We start from the raw sequence: 17,332 nt of genomic DNA on the forward strand, positions 1-17,332 counted from the left end.
TGGGATATGGTTATGCGATCAACAGCCTTGGGTGTCGAATGCTGTCTTACCGATTCTCTTTTAGTCCACGTGTCGTTTCCTTATTGGTTCGTTAATTGTGGTATAAACATCATGATTAGACCCTTTTGTGCTTGATGCACTGTACCTTAAAAAAAATATAACAAACAAACCCATTTCTCTTTCCTCTGTTCTTCATAGAATCAATGCCCAAATGAAGGCACACATGGAACCACTGATTTGAACAAAACCCATCGCAGACCAACCATTCAAATTTGTTTCTTGCTCACGTTTCCTTCACTTTATGGCAATCCCAAACTCAGAAACACCTCAAACTCCAAACCCTAATGATGATGTCAAACTTGATCAATCTCTCCACAGCTTGGAGACCTTTCTCAGGCTCTTTGGCTTCTGCCAGTACTCTTTTCTGAGCTTCAGCCTCTCATGGCTTGCTTTCCTTCTTGTTGTTGCATTTCTAGTGGTATCATTGAAATCTCTTATAGTTCCAGTAGTGAAAAGTATCAGGTCAAAAAGTTTGAGCTTCAGATTCTGATTTCTGAGTCTCTTGTGGGTGCCATTTCTCTTGTTTGTATTTCTTACAACCTCCGAAAGTATGGCGTACGGAGGTTCTTGTTCGTGGATAGGTATCATGGTCATAAACTTCAGTACCGTGATGAATATATACAAAAGATCAATGTGAGTTTGGCAATACCCATAGCTCCTTTATTAATTTATTTCCTTTCTCAAGCAGCTGGAAAGACATCATAATCAGTTAGTGACAAGCAAATTAGTTGGTGATTTGCGTTTGTGTTTGTTAGAGCATATCCCTTGGAGATGCTAAATTGACGGCAGATGTGTCATTTGACATATCCTATTCCAAAATTTTATTCATTATTTTATTATAATTGGACCCACACATTAATATGAAAGAGTAAAAAATTTAATTAAAAACACAGAATAGCTCGTGTTTTGATAGTGAGATGAAACCCTGGAGTAAAAAAATTATTAAAATAAGAAATGATGCCTCACTTTGGTTACGGTCAAAAATAACGTTGAGATGACAGCCTTCAAATTCTTGTCACCATTGACTTTTCGGTCGGAGCATTATATGATGTCAAATTTTATCGTTTAGTATATCGATTAGAGATGCTCTTTGTATTAAGACACCACATGCAAAAAAATAAGTTAGAATACTAAACTCCCGATGCACAAATGAGTGACTTTCAACCGTTGATAAATTACGAACCCTACATACATACATTAATGCTTCGGAGGTGCCCAAGCGTGCACGGATGCTTGTCTCGAGCACATATCAAACATAAAAGATCTATGTACACCTACGAGTAAAGGACTTCAAATCGTTGATCAATTACGAATACGAACCCTGCATATGTCAACGGTTAGGATGCGTACCACTCACAAGCGTATGCGACGGTCCTAAGCACATCTGAAACATAAAAATCTATACCCACCTTCCATGTTACTTACCGCTATATACAGCATGGTGATTAAAGTAAAAACCTCCCAATACCACATGCTTGGTGCCATTTGGCAGATGCAAAGAAAGGCAAAATATCCCCCACTTACAACATCCGCATTAAACCCACGTTTCCTCCATTCTACATCTATCCACAATTATATATTTCCTTTCCTTCCCTAAGCTAGAAAAAGCCAAGTCAAACACGTGTATAGTAATAATAAATTACTCTCTCTACTCTTTTAGTTCTTGTTTGTCTGCGTCTTATAATCAATGACGATGAGTATGTCTTGGCCACACTCACAGAGTCGCAGTTATATTTTATATTTTATATATATATAAAGCTTCTGAAGAGCTAGCTTAGCTCCAATTCTAATCAACCATGGCGGAGGAAACAAATCCCAGCCGTTGGATCGATCCCAAGAGCGGCTACTGTCCACAAACCAAGACCTTCCACACTCTCCGACCTCCGGTCCCACTTCCGCCTCTCTCCCAACCCCTCTCCATCACCCATTTCGCTCTCTCCCTCCTCCAATCCTCTGCGGTCGCGCCCACCACAACCGTCCTCATTGACGCCGCCTCCGACCACCATGTGTCGTACGAGAACTTCATCGGCCAAGTCCACTCCCTCACTCTCTCCCTCCGGTCCCTTGCCCCCGCTCTCTCCAAAGGCCACGTGGCGTTCATTCTCTCGCCTACTTCCCTCCACGTCCCCGTGCTCTATTTCTCCCTCCTCGCTTTAGGCGTCGTCGTTTCGCCCGCTAATCCAATCGGGTCCGACTCCGAGATCGCCTACCAGGTCCGACTCACCCGACCCGCCATCGCTTTCGCCACATCAGCAACCGCTCACAAGCTCCCCAAGGATGAGCTCCGCACCATAATCCTCCTGGACTCACCCGAGTTCCTGTCCATGCTCAATCGGGTCGGATCATCCGACACCCGACCCGACTTCGGAATCGAGGTCAGCCAAACAGACTCGGCGGCGATTCTCTTCTCATCCGGCACCACCGGCCGAGTGAAAGGTGTTATCTTGACTCACCGCAACTTCATCGGCCTACTAGCCGGGCTCCACACGCTGCGGCGCGAACCCGACCTTACCCTACCCGAAGAGCAAGTCGTCTCGTTGTTCACGCTGCCTCTGTTCCACGTGTTCGGGTTCTTCATGCTGGTTCGGGCGGTGGCGATGGGTGAGACCTTGGTTTTGATGGAGCGGTTCGATTTCGAAGCGATGCTGAGGGCCGTGGAGAGGTACAAGGTCAGCTACATGCCGGTGTCTCCGCCGTTGATCGTGGCTCTGGTGAAGTCCGAGCTGGCTCAGAAATACGATCTCAGCTCGCTTCGGCTTCTCGGATGTGGCGGCGCGCCTCTGGGGAAGGAGGTTGCTGAGAGATTCACTGAGAGATTTCCCAATGTGGAACTTGTGCAGGTCAGAAAATTAAATTATCCGTTGTCGGAATTATGTACGGCAGTTTAATTTTAGGCGGTTGATTTTATAGTTAGTTACTAATTAATACGCTTAAAACGTTGGGTTTTGATATTTTGGTCCCACAATTTATTTATTTTTTCAACTTATATTACTGGTAAGTGAATAATACGTTGATAATTAATAATACACATAAAATACACTTATAATTAAAATAAAATGCAAGTACCCTATGTGTGTTTAAATTGTTCTTTTTTTTTTTCCCGTATATTAAGAAGTGTATGAAAATCAGGTGTATTTTTAAAAAAAGTTGTGCGCATAGTATTTACTGTAGTTGATGTAAGGCATTTGTGATTAATTAAGGTTGACATATCTAATCCTACAGTTTTGATTAATTTAGGAGACTTTTGAGTTGTGAATGCATCAAGGCCAATGTGGGTTGGTTGCTTTTGTGGGTTTGAAACATGTGAACAGACTTTTCAATATTTGTGATTCATTTGAATGACTTTTCAGTTTTGAAGCAAAGAGTCAATGACCAATTAATACAAAAATGTGGGTTGCTTCTGTTCTATGCCATATCCCAACAGGAATAGAATAGCGATGATGACTGGTTACGTTACTTGCATAATTCTGCTGTGCATATGGTATCACATTTGTGATATGCCAAACTCTACTCTTGCTAATTGTCAAATGCTTGATTAATATTATGGTTTGTTCAGGGATACGGTTTGACCGAAACTGGGGCAGCGGCTACGAGGATGATAGACTCTGAAGAGTCAAAACGGTATGCTTCTGTGGGCCGCTTAGCCGAAAATATGGAAGCCCAGATTGTTGACCCCGAAACCGGAGAGGCCTTACCTCCTGGCCGGAGGGGCGAGTTGTGGCTGCGAGGTCCAACAGTCATGAAGGGTAATGAGACTTTCTCATGTCACATTGCATAAATAGTTTATAAGATAATTTATAAGTTTTCGGCGCCTTTTCTTACCAATTGGTTAATATAGGAGCAAGTTCTAGCCATGAGTCGTGACACCATTACCTAATCTAATTGATCTTTGTAAAACCATTGACTTACAGGTTACGTAGGAGATGACAAGGCAACTGCTGAGACCTTGGACTCAGCCGGGTGGTTGAAGACGGGTGATCTTTGTTTCTTTGATGATGAGGGTTTCCTCTACATCGTTGACAGGTTAAAGGAATTGATCAAGTACAAGGCCTATCAGGTGATTGCAAGAGAGATCCTTTGAGAGTTAAACTCATAACAAAGATGGTTGTATAAGTATTTGGTCAGTCCATTTGAGTAATGTGTTGTTTGGTCTCTCTATGTCTGGAACAAATTGCAGGTACCCCCAGCTGAGTTGGAACCTATACTTCAATCCCATCCCGACATTGCCGATGCCGCTGTGATTCCGTATGTATCTAGTACTATGACTTTCTTTGCTTTTGAAAAGCTAGTTTATTTCCATGCTCTATGGCATCAATCTATCAATTGATGACTTTAATCTCTTATTTGTCACTTTTGAAAAAATTTAGAAGTATTTAGCTGGGAAAAGAAACTGGTCCATAGAAAAACAAAAAACAAAAGCAATTCAAGAATTTATGAGATCACTGAAGAAAATTTTGACGGATATTTTGCTGATAAGTTTGCCTTTATGAGAAATCTGGTCTTGTGCCTCCACTTTCTTGCGTAGTTAGTGGCATGGTTACATGGTAGAAGATCATAGTTTCTGAAAGAATTTGTAGTATATTTCATGTATCTGTTACCTCCTCAAGGTATACTAGTTCTGATTTCTGCCCGTTGGCGTTTCTGAAGCAGGTATCCTGATGAAGAAGCAGGGCAGATTCCCATGGCCTATGTAGTTAGAAAGGCTGGAAGCAATATCACTGAGGCTGCAGTTATGGATTTTGTTGCAAAACAAGTATGCTCCTGAATACTTGTAAAAAAATCCAATTGATTCTTTTCATAATTAACATCCATACTTCCAGTTCTGTTGAAGGTGTATGTTACAGGCCATCATATTGAAGTTGGTTTGTTATTGCAGGTTGCACCCTACAAGAAGATTCGACGTGTATCGTTTATCAACTCCATTCCAAAATCTCCAGCAGGAAAGATCTTAAGGAGGGAGCTCGTTAGTCATGCTCTATCTAGCCGTTCATCTAAATTATGATTTACTTCTTCAAACAAATGTAAGCTTGCTGAGCATTGCATTCCAATTCAACATATCAACTTGTTTTAGCACGTATATAAATGCAATCGATCTTGGAAGTCACAGTTGTTCATGTCCTTCTGTAAGATAAACCTATATTTGAGCCTAATTGAATCTGGCCGGGTGAAGCACAACCTTTCCACACATTATGTTTTTGTTTTGTGTCCACATTATTTATGTTTACTGTATATCTATCTGTGAGAGAGTTTGAAATTCATCATTCAATCAAGACCCTTTTGTGCTTGATCCTTGAAATTCATCATTTTCTTGTTTGGGCCATATCCGTTTATAAATTGGCGGAACACTTGAGTCACTTGTTTCCCTGTAAGTGTTTTTGCTCATGTTGTATTCTGAATGTCATATACGTACCACCACAGACTTGTTACCATTATTGTTCTCATGATAAATAATAGTTTATCTTGTCATAGAATATAGATTTGTTTCTGGGAAAATGGTTAATAATTGCCCTACGACTGAACTTCAACTTAATGGAAGAAGCAATGAAATACCACATTACATTCCATTTGGACATTCTTCCATTGCACTAATCTGTCACAACCACAAGAAAGGTGTGTGAGGCATGCCTGCTTTCTAATTTAAATAGTATGGCTGCTCGGCTATCCTTTTAAAATATTCATATACTTTTAAGGGTATATCCGGGCGGCTAGACTTTCAAAATTTATATTCAAAGCGTATGGCCGAACGGATATACTGTTAAAATATTCTATAGAGTATAGCCGTGCGGCTCTACTGTAAAATTTTCCACATAAGCAGTATAGCCGCCCGGCGCTACTGTTAGAATATTCTATTTATAGAGTATAGCCGTGCGGCTAAACATTAAGAGTTTTCTATTCAAACTGTATAGCCGACCGGCTATACTGTTAAAATATTCTATTTATATAGTCTAGCCGTGCGGCAATACCTTAAAATTTTCTACTTCAAGAGTATAGCCGATCGGCTATACTATTAAAATATTCTATTTATAGAGGATAGCCGGGCGGCCATACGTTTAAAATATTCTATTTATAAGGTAGAGCCGTGCGGCTATACCGTTTAAATATTTTATTTAAATGGTATACCTGCAAGGAGTTGATCAGTAGTAAGAACTTAGAACTAACCTGGCATTCCAGCAATGCAGATCTTAATGGTAGATATTGGAACTTCATAAGGAGAATGAGAGGCTAAAGCTTGAGCCAGTTCTTTAACACTAGTAATGTTCAGGCTTGAAAAGCACTGTCTGAAATATTCAAGGATTGATATATCTTTTTTGAAGGAGTGATCCTTTTCAAAGAAGATATATAGTAGTTCAGCTGAGGACTCGTTGCATGAGTTGAAGCCTTAAGGTAAACTATATCTTCTGCATCTTCTGACGTTGCGTGATCAATCTAGTACCATATGCTGTTGATGATCTGAACATCTACTGAACTCTCTTCTGCAGTAAGGTCATTACTGAACTTCCACCTGACCATGCTAAGAGAGCTTTGGAGGCCTTGTGCTTGCCCGTCGTTACTCCTTTACAGGTGTGTAATTCATTTCCAGAAGAAAGTGTACATATAAATTATTCTGTGGGTGATGATACTGAATTAATGCCGTCAACAACCAGGGAGTTGTCAGCCAAGGCCCAGACACATTAAATAGCAAGCCTGCTCCTGATTTAACAGTTCACATTGATCGATTTGGGTATATCTTTAGGTATGTATGATCAATATCTTGTTGTTATGCCTCTTATTTCTTTTCATTTTATTCAAATGTGCTAAACATGCAAGTAAATATCAATTCCAGATATGTGATTCAACTGTGATACCTGTCTTTTTGCCCGCAGCATCTTGTTTGTTTGGTCTTCAAAACTTTTCCCGTTGCCTTATTTGATAGGAGGAAGAATTTGTATCAATAGTGTTCTGTTTCCTTGTCGTTGGTGGTTCAGTGTGAGCCATATGAATGTTTTCCTCTGTCAATGCTGTTTCATTCAAAACTTTCTCATCTTATCATTGTCCTTCTGGAAATGACGAAGTTAAAAGAATCTGTCACTAGGCTTATTGCCACAACTACAAGGAGCTGTCTGCTATAAGAAAGATGTGTGAGGCATGCCTGCTTTCTATTTAAAGAGTATAGTCGCGCGGCTATACTTGTAAAATATTCTATTTAAATCGATAGCCGTTCGACTATACTTTTAAAATATTCTATTTAAATAGTATAGCCGCATATTCTATTTAAATAGTATAGCCGTGCGGCTATACTCTTAAAATATTATATTCACAGAGTATAGCCGAACGGCTATAAGTTTTAAATATTCTATTTATAGAGTAAAGCCGCGCGGCTATACCTTAAAAATATTCTATTTATAGCGTATAGCCGCGCGGCTATACTGTATTCTCCTGTGGCTGGCATTTGTCTTGTTTGGCATGCGGAGATTCTTGTTCGTGGATAGGTATCACGGTCATAAGCTTCAGTACCGTGATGAATATATACAACAGATCAATGTGAGTTTGGCAATACCCATAGCTGCCTTATTTAATTTCTTTCCTTTTCATTTTATGATTGTGAGCTTTATGTTTGTACCTGACTCGAGTAATACATTACTTGCTGAATATATCTTAATCTCCTTTCCTTTTCTAATCCATGTTTTGAATGTTTCTGGTGAAGTCGTGCTTGGGGACAATGAAGTCTCTGTGCAGATGCAAATACGCTGCGAGTTCACATACTGATCCCCCAAACGATGCAAAAACCCTTTGAAAAATGTAGCGATTTTGTGTTAGAAGCCGTCGACGGGAGCACTCCAAACGATGCAGATTGTGATTCCATTTCGCACCGGTTGAAGAGACAGGTCCCCTAGAGTCTCTTTTCACTAGAGTTGTTGCTTCACGTATGGATCCAAAACCAAAAACATATGATTTCCCTGTACATATATTGTCTTTCTAAATATAATTTTTCTTTTCCAAAATTTTTGTTCTAAAATTACATCTAGAGAGAAAGAGTTGAAATTGCCATTGATGATCAAGACAACTAGTCTGGAATGCGTAGATTAACAAGTGTCAGCAAACGTTTTGCAAACAAGAGAAAGGAAAAAATAAAATCCGAAGAAACATGTAACTGGAATATGGTAATATTTCTTAAACAATTCGCATATATTTATATCGTATAGCCGCGCGGCTATACGTTTAAAATATTCTATTTACAGAGTATAGCCGCCCGGCTTTAAGCTTAAAATATTATATTTGAAGCGTATAGCCGCGCGGCGATACCCTATTTATAGAGTATAGCCGCGCGGCTATACTTAAAAAAGGTTCTATTTACAGAGTATAGCCGCCCGGCTAGACCGTTGAAATAATATAGCCACATTGCACCAACAATAAAACAGAGTAACCTACCAAGACCAACACACCAAGGTAAATCTATCGATCCTTCAAAGCTAACTGCCAAGCCAACAATGGTTGCGGTCAAAGTATAGAAGATCTAAGAACCTGGAACCCAACATAAAAGAACTAAACTATTACAACCCTTAATTATCGACAAATCAAAAGCTATGATGAAGAAAAGTAATCACCACTAAGCACTCCCTTAAAATGTTCTAAAGAACTTTACAGAAAACACAACTAGAACTGACCTGGAAGGAGTTGATCAACAGTGAGAACTTAGAACTGACCTGACATTCTGGCAATGCAGATGTCTAACTTAATGGTAGATATTGGAACTTCAGTAGGAGGATGAGAGGCCAATGCATGAGCCAGTTCTTTCAATAAGCACTCCTATTGAAAGAGTCCTGACGAGCTGAATTGATCTCAAACCAGAATGATCCGCCAATATATCATGTATATGAATGCAATCTTTGAATTCACAGTTGTTACGTCTCTGATCAGAATTCAAAGATCCTTTTCGTGCTTGATGCACTGTCTGTACCTCCACAAGAAGAGGTGGGTCCCACGCGACATACGCATTTTCCTGTTCGGGTCATATCCATTCCTAAATTGGATGAAGACTTGATGTCAGATACGTCCCAGACCGTTAGGTAACTTGGGTAGGTTGGTGATGCTTCGGTCCAACTTGTCAACTAGGCAAATTTACATAATAAACCACTGAATGATGTAAATGGCATTAACCACTGATTACCAAATTGTATATAAGATTGTACTTTTTGGTAATCTAAATTGTTCCAAAGGCTAACTTTGACTGTCAGGTATTTTTATTATTCATCTTTTATGTCTTCGGATGATGCAATCCAAGCAGCACACTGAATTTTTGTGGTGTTCAGTATTATTATTTAATTAGTTCACTTATTAATTTTCCAATTCCCTTTGGACTAAAAAGAGGCTAATCTATCAAATATTAGTAAAATAAACCTTGGGTTGGTGAGAGAATGTGAATTTCGTGAAACTCCTTGACCCTTGCAGGTTCCCATACGTGTATGTAGACTGCATAATCTGAAAACCATGCTCATTAGCTGACAAAATTAATAGACAAAAGTAGCAAATCCAGTATCAGATCTCCATTAAAATACCATAAAGTGGTACAAGAATTTTATGCATAAAAACTCACGCACAGCCAAGCCCCGTCAATCTGGCTTTTTGTACTTCTATTGTGACTTGCAGTTACAGAAAGCAATCTCAACATTCCCCAAACCTTGTTCAAAACTATAGAACAGAAAAACCCATTTCTCAGATTTCATTTCTCTTTCCGCTGTTCTTCATAGAATCAGCGCCCATATGAAGGCACACATGGAAACACTGATTTGAATAAAACCAATCTCAGACCAACCATTCAAATTTGTTTTTCACTCACTTTTCCTTCACTTTATGGCCAACCCAAACTCACAAACAACTCAAACTCCATTGATAGATGCATCACAAACACAAACAAACCCTAGTGATGATGATGATGCCAAACTTGATCACTCTCTCCACAGCTTGGAGACCTTTCTCAGGCTCTTTGGGTTTTGCCAGTACTCTTTTCTGAGCTTCAGCCTCTCATGGCTTGCTTTCCTTCTTGTGGGTGTTGCACTTCCAGTGGTACTCATTGAAACCTCTTATAGTTCCAGCAGTGAGAAGTATCAGATCAAAAATTTTGAGTTTCAGATTCTGGTTTCTGAGACTCTTGTGGCTGCCATTTCTCTTGTTTGTATTTCTTACAACCTCAGAAAGTATGGCATACGGAGGTTCTTGTTCGTGGATAGGTATCATGGTCATAAGCTTCAGTACCGTGAGGAATATATACAGAAGATCAATGTGAGTTTGGCAGTGCCCATAGCTCCCTTATTTAATTTTTTTCCTTTCATTTTATGCTTGTGAGCTTTATGTTCTACCTGAGTAATTCTACTATTGGGGGATAAAATTAAATTTGATGCAGATAGCTGGTTGTAGTAATTGTATGTATTGGCTAGTTGAGTTGATGTAAAAATCAATTTTAGTTGAAAACAGAACCAGAAACTTAAATTAACAAATACTTTTACTACAAGTTACTGTCAGTTTCTCCCTTTGACTCACTCTGTATCTTGCACTTGGCTGAAGTTTTAGCTCTCAAACCTTCTTCAAGATTTTGAAGTTTGGAACAAATTTTCCATCTTGCTTGATGTGCTAATTGCTATGAACTACTTTGGGAACATCTTGTTTCCATTATGTATTATAGCTAATACAGCAGTGAGATCATAATTTTGTATATCCCACTTCTTCAGAACTTCTTCCGCTTGCTGGCAGTGTGCGTATTGCCTTGCCTCCTTCTGAAGACTGCTCGTGAAGTCACTCGCGTAATTTATGTTCACTACGATTCATGGTGGAAATCTGTTCTTGCATTGCTTGCTTTGCTTGTGTCATGGACGTTTTCAACTATAATTTTCCTATCAGGCAGTGCTTTGTTCAACTTGGTGTGCAGTTTGCAAGTGATACACTTTGAGAACTATGGGAAGCTTTTGGAAAGCGACATGGATGTTTCTGCGTATATCGAAGAACACACTCGTCTAACGCATTATCTATCCAAGATCAGCCACAGATTCCGAATCTATCTTATTTTTCAAATTTTAGTTGTGACAGGCAGCCAATTTGTGGCTCTACTGCAGACCACAGGAAATCACAGAATCGTCAATCTCATCAACGGAGGCGATTTTGCAGTAAGTTCAGAACAATATGCTTCATGTTTCACATGGATCTCAAAGAGATTGAACAATTTTTTTGGCCATACAAGCATATTCAACTTAGCTCAGAAATTTGATCTCATAATGTGGTTGTGACTGGTTTTGATGAATAAAGTGCTCAAATGAATCACTTGACATATATGCCTTTCTTCTTGTTTTCTTGTCTTCTAATACTGTCAGAGGTATAGGCTTTGGATTTACAGTTCAAACTTTCTCAAGCTATACTTAGTATCACTTGATTATCACTATTGCAGGTCGCCTCTATTGTTGAGCTTGTTGGGTTAATTATATGCCTGCATGGGGCAACAAAGATTTCACACAGAGCTCAAGGTCTTGCATCAGTTACTAGCAGATGGCATGCTGTGGTCACCTGCGGCTCCAACGATGCATCTCAATCGAGATTCGACAACAGTACGGGAAACTTGGAGATTGCTTATTCTGCTGGTTCATTACCCATAACCTACTCAGAAAGCGATCTAGAGTCAGTTGATTATGTGCCAGTGCCGACAAGTAAACAAATAGCTTCAGACAAGTCCCTCTATCAGAAAAGACAAGCTTTTGGTATGCCCCCAAGATCAACAGAAATCTTGTAACTTGATGGAATGCTTTGATGCATTGCTGATATTGGCTTTTGTGTTTTTCTTTCAAGTTTAACAAGTTTTTCCTGCTTTCAGTTACATACATGCAATCAAATCCGGGTGGGCTTACCATCTATGGCTATACGGTGGATCGGGCGCTCATTGGCACCATCTTCTTTCTTGAGTTCTCACTGGCTCTCTTTGTGCTGGGGAAGACTATTACCTTCACCACCACATGATTTTATGAGCACTCACTCTTTCGGCAGCTGACTACTCTTGTGATGTGTTTAAGAGCCAGACTGGCTGCAATAGACTCTCTGCTGTATTTCAGAGGCAGAAATTTCACTGGGCGCTATAGCATTTACTTTTTACCAAGGACTTCATTTACTTTGGTTAAATCGATCGACGAAACACATATTCAAAGCCATATTGTATATTGTGTGATGGCGCGATGTCGGACTAGTTTCTTTTTTAGGGTAAACAAAGGCTCAAAGATGTGAGACTATTTTTCTGATGAACAAATGTGAGATTATGATTAAACGATTTTAATTTTTTTTTCTTTTCAGAGGCTTGGTCACTTGGTAGCTGCACATTTTTCTTTGATCCCTATACTTTACGCACAAGCCGTTTTGATATCTATTCAAAAATTTACCAATGCCATTCAGCCCCAAACCTTTGTCGAAGAGGACTTAAACAGACCCCAAATGAGACAAAGCACAATATATAAGACAACTAGTTTAAAATCCCCAAAGATCATCTAAATTCAGTTGGAAACATCAGCACCGCTAGAATCCGAAAACAAAATGGGTAGTATAATGAGATGTCGAAGGACGATGTAGTAGCACAAGAAAATTTACTGCTGCTTCAGTATTATTACTCAATATGAAATACAGATGTTGCAAACTTGGAAGTTACAGTTACTTTTAGGTATGAAATACAAATAAAGCACACTGCCACGCTCAGATTGTCGCAACTTATCTGTAATCCAAAAGAATTTGCAGGATAAAAGTTTAGTTAAAGAAAAAAAATTGCATGCAAAATCAAACTGGATCTCCAGTGCTCTGAAGATATCTTAAGAACAGAAACCTTTGCCATTACAATCTTTTGCCATTAGATGGTATTTCCCTCGTGGCTGATCACTCTGCGAATTCGTACAGGCTATCAAGAGGCCCTGGCTTGCAAATTTTAACATTGATCTTATGTGGCCAAGACAAAAATTGAAACATGTCAATAGACATCGACTATAGCAATTCAACCTGTACATCTTTAACCTGGAGTGGTTTCAGAAAAGAAAGGCATGAACTTTTTTTTTTCTTCCATCAATTTCCAACTTCCATTATGATTTCACAACTAGATTTTTTGATTTAAGAGTGCCACCTTGTTGCAGGCTCACAAAATACATGGGCGGTTGGACAAAGGGGCAAACCCTTACTCTTCATCATCATAATTTTCTACTGATATAGCATAATAGATTGAAGTACAATACAAAAACTAGTGATACCTATGTTCACTCCCCGTGGCGAAAAATATAATAGCAGCCATTAGATTCACACATCAGTACAAAATAAATAAAAACCAACAACCTTACCAGCCAATCGGTCTAGCTGCAGGCAAGCAAAACTCTCCATTTGTAATAGCAAGCTAATTCCTAACCGAAGAATGCACATGGGAAGATCCAAGTCAAAAGTAAAAATTAACCAAATGAAGGAAACGCAGAGTAAGAAACACAAAATTTACAACACGACACAGAAGCATAATATAAGTTTACAACCACATTGTCCTGGCAAGCAACACTACTTAGACAATGAAACTGACCTGCACTATCAACTTACAGTGCAGACGTATGCACATGAGAAGGAATACAAACATGGAACAACTTCTAATTGGGAGAATTCCATCGATGCAAGAATGAAACCTCCTAGCAGCAGTCATTGCATATTCCGAAATTGTATTCTTTTATTCATGTATTTGAAGTGGTCTAGATATAACTTGCATTTCGCTAATAAACTAAAGTAATTCTTTTACTCTGAACTTGAAGATAAAGGGAAAAAAAATCCAGCATTTTAATTATATATTTGCTGAATGGAGTATGAACAGACAATGGCCTAACATAGGATAACCATAAGCTAAGCATTGGAGGCAGAGCATCATGATCTAAGAAAACATGGAAAATTGGATACACCACAATACAAGCAACCAGCAATACATGTAAAAGACTGGATACACCTCAAAAGCCATTGTGTGCAGTAAAATAACTTACGTTTGGGAAAATTCCTGTCCTTCAAGTGCGAAATGCCAATAACACCCTCCCATTCTTTTAAGGCCCAGAATCTCTTGCAAATAAAAGTATAAGCATGAATAAAGAGAAAACAAAAGGTTTTACATAAAAATAATGAAGAAATTGGAATAGAAACAATATGATTCAATTATGTACAAAGACTGCACCACTATGCTGCTCTTAAAAGGACAAACCATTACTGCCCACCGACTCTCCAGGCAACTCCTTTGCTGTAGCGATCCTAAAGGGCCCTACAGCCACGTGTTGTGCTTTGCAGCTGCCTAATGGTCAGGTTAGCAAAATTTGAAGAACTGCCAAAAAAAGGCTAAGATTATTGCTTAAATTTTTCTCACGCTGCCTGCTGCTTAGGTACCGGTCTTGAATGCAGATCAGGAGTAATCGGCTTGAAATCATATCTCGGTTCGGGGGACTCACGAAACCAGTTATGGTTGAGAGCATCCCTTGCTGTTATTCGCTCCGCAGGGTTATATGATAAGAGCCGCTTTAACAGATCAAACCCCGATTCAGAGAGCACTGGGGATGATCCAGTGAAAGATGCTGCAGGAAATTTCTTGCGCAGATGATTGTAGCACCTGAAAAGATTCAGAACTATTACAATGATAGCTGAACGGTGAAAACGGGTAATAAAATGATCTGCAGGTAAGAATAAACTCATTAAAATTAAAATAGAAGAAAGAAACTTACTGTTGTTTGACAGAATTAACTTTGAAGCCTGGCAATTTGGATAATCCACTTTTCTCATCTGGTGTACCAAGCATTCTGAAGATCTGCAAACATTTTAGTGAAACACATCATGAAACAATCAAGGAAAAATTAGAAATAAAATAGCTTAAGCAACATGGAACAAAACAAACCTTATCAATCTGATCAACTTCAGTTTTCCCTTTGAACAATGCGTCTTTTGCCAACAATTCAGCCATTATGCAACCAACCGACCACATATCAATTGCTGTAGAGTACTGTTTTGTACCTAATAGAATTTCAGGTGCCCTGCACAGTAGAACAATACACAATCACTTCAAGTTGCCCAATTAATGTGTTGTTCTAGTCTAAAGATACTAACAGAAAAAATATAATAAATTGACCACTTCAATACTGAGTAGAATGAAGCTCACCTGTACCACAGAGTGACAACCAAAGGAGTATATGGCTTCAGTGGACTCCCATACTGGCGTGACAACCCCAAATCACATATTTTCAACTCACCCTCCTTGTTCACAAGGAGATTTGATGATTTCAGATCTCTGTGAAGGACCCAATTGTCATGAAGATACTCTACACCGTTCAAAAGCTGTAGCATCAAGTACTTTACTTCACCTATACTAAATGGCTGTTTCATAGAATCCATTAGCCCCTTGAGGTCATATTCCATATACTCCATGACCATATAAACACCATCAAAGTCGTCCATAACAACTTCCTTAACACCTACAACCGAAGGGTGATTAAAAGACAAAAGAATGTTTATTTCTCTCAATGCTGACATTGGGAAACCATCACATCCCTTATCAACATCCATCTTCACCTTCTTTAATGCTACAATTTCTCCACTCTTTTTATCTCTGGCTCTATAGACAACACCATAAGTGCCTTCATTTATTTTGTTGAGTTTTTCATACTCAAACACACTTCTGCAACCCTGAAGCATGTTTATACTTCCTCGCATAGGCACCGCAGGCTCTTCAATCTTAGGAAGATCAACATCATCCTCTGAATCAGAGTACAACTGATTAATGCCGACGCCAGCATTCCCATCATGTTTATCAATATTCATGTTTTCGTCACATAACTCTTCTCCATAATAGTTTTCTCCAGGCGTCTCAAAGCTGCTTTCTCCGTCAGAGCTAGAAACTCTGGTCCGGCTCCCCCCCGAGCCTTCTCTTTGGATCTCCCCGCTTTCAGGAGAACTGCACGGGTCATCAGCAATATCCCTTGGAGCCCTTGGAGAATCACTATCAGATGCCCATCTTGACAAAGAGATGTTGGGTGGATGGACCATGTTTTTTTTAGCCTGCTCATCTTGCCCGGGCTGCTCAGAATGCAGCTGTGTAGACAAATCAGCAGGAGCCTCCGATTGACAACTACCCTCCAAACAATCTGCCACAGAGGGTTCAGAGACCTCCACTTCCTGAGACTTAACCACCGTAACTGGAGACTTTGAAACAACCCCATCAAAAAGAACGTTCTGAACTGAGGTTGGATGAGCAGGGGACGGAGGAATAACTGGAACAACTCTATTCTTTGATGAGACTCTCACTTGCTTCTCTTCTCTGTCCCATATAATAGGAGAAAACTTCCTCTTCTTCTCAGGAGGCAATTGAACCAAACATTCACTCTTTCGGGTTTTGCTATTCTTAGAACACGGTTCTGAGGAATTTGACGACCGTTCAGACCCTCCTGAATTGCGCACATTGGAAGGTAAATGGAATCCATTCTTATGTTTGACGCCATCACCTCGACAAACCCCATTCCTATAAGATTCAAATTCTCTTTTGGAATAATTATAAGAATCCCTTCTCCTCAAAACATCGACTCGCCCTGTCGCCATATGATTAACAATCTCTTCTAAATCAGTGATCAGACTCAACAATCAAAATCAAAACAGAAAACCCCCAATCAATTTTCAAAACCCTAAACCCCCAAAAGTCAATAATTTAGTTTGTTCAAACCCTAGCCAATCCAAACCCAAAATAACAAATTGAATCTTTTTTTTCCGAGCAAACCCAAGATCAATCAGCACAGAAACACAGAACACAGAGCACAAAATATTCAATTACAAAATCACAAACAGATAGGCAAATCGGCGAATAACAAACGAAGACCGTGAGCAAATACCCTAGACCTCGATTTCTGTGAGACCCTTGAGAAATTCACAGGTATCGGAAGGCCTTACCGGCAAGAGATCGCTAACAGAGAGAAACGAAAGCGCAACGGCGATGAGAAGGCCAACAACACCGATCAGCCTCCAAGGTTCTTCGCTTTTACGCGTTTAGAAAGTCTGCCCTCTGACTTTGCCTGCTAGCTTATATATTTATATCCTTTGGCGTCGGTTTGGAAACCGCGCGGTACTTGTATTTTTTGTGCCCTTTTCCTTTTTGTTATGGGAAATATTTATTTTCATTTTTGGTGGTGTTTATGTTTCTGGGCCTACAAATTATTTCACATGGTTTTTGTCCATTGAGCCTGCCCATCTTACGGATACAAATTTAGGCCCTTTGGGCCTTTTTATTTAA

The 17,332-nt window shown here is 39.5% G+C and overlaps 3 protein-coding genes and 1 long non-coding RNA gene across 4 annotated transcripts; 3 read left to right on the forward strand and 1 right to left on the reverse strand.

Moving 5' to 3' along the window:
* On the forward strand, window positions 1,762–5,531 carry LOC18775963 (4-coumarate--CoA ligase-like 9). Its single transcript, XM_007209024.2, has 6 exons — window positions 1,762–2,900; window positions 3,617–3,806; window positions 3,972–4,117; window positions 4,238–4,305; window positions 4,711–4,813; window positions 4,937–5,531. Exons 1-6 carry the CDS (start codon window positions 1,857–1,859, stop codon window positions 5,060–5,062), a joined length of 1,677 nt encoding a protein of 558 aa, XP_007209086.1. The 5' UTR covers window positions 1,762–1,856; the 3' UTR covers window positions 5,063–5,531.
* Window positions 7,536–8,042, forward strand: LOC109949270. The gene is made up of 2 exons (XR_002271834.1): window positions 7,536–7,581; window positions 7,745–8,042. It is a non-coding gene; the product is annotated as an uncharacterized LOC109949270 (long non-coding RNA).
* LOC18775818 lies at window positions 9,442–12,505 on the forward strand. Its single transcript, XM_020564883.1, has 4 exons — window positions 9,442–10,320; window positions 10,767–11,198; window positions 11,477–11,783; window positions 11,897–12,505. The coding sequence occupies exons 1-4, from the start codon at window positions 9,892–9,894 to the stop codon at window positions 12,037–12,039; spliced, it is 1,311 nt and encodes a 436-aa protein (XP_020420472.1). The 5' UTR covers window positions 9,442–9,891; the 3' UTR covers window positions 12,040–12,505.
* LOC18776051 (cyclin-dependent kinase G-2) lies at window positions 12,639–17,134 on the reverse strand. Its single transcript, XM_007210222.2, is given in 5 exon segments — window positions 12,639–14,460; window positions 14,462–14,671; window positions 14,784–14,866; window positions 14,954–15,089; window positions 15,215–17,134. Coding segments are annotated over 5 exon segments (1,956 nt in total). The 5' UTR covers window positions 16,648–17,134; the 3' UTR covers window positions 12,639–14,366.

The sequence above is a fragment of the Prunus persica genome, chromosome G5 (genome assembly GCF_000346465.2).
Source record: "Prunus persica cultivar Lovell chromosome G5, Prunus_persica_NCBIv2, whole genome shotgun sequence".
Classification (NCBI taxonomy): Eukaryota; Viridiplantae; Streptophyta; class Magnoliopsida; order Rosales; family Rosaceae; genus Prunus; species Prunus persica.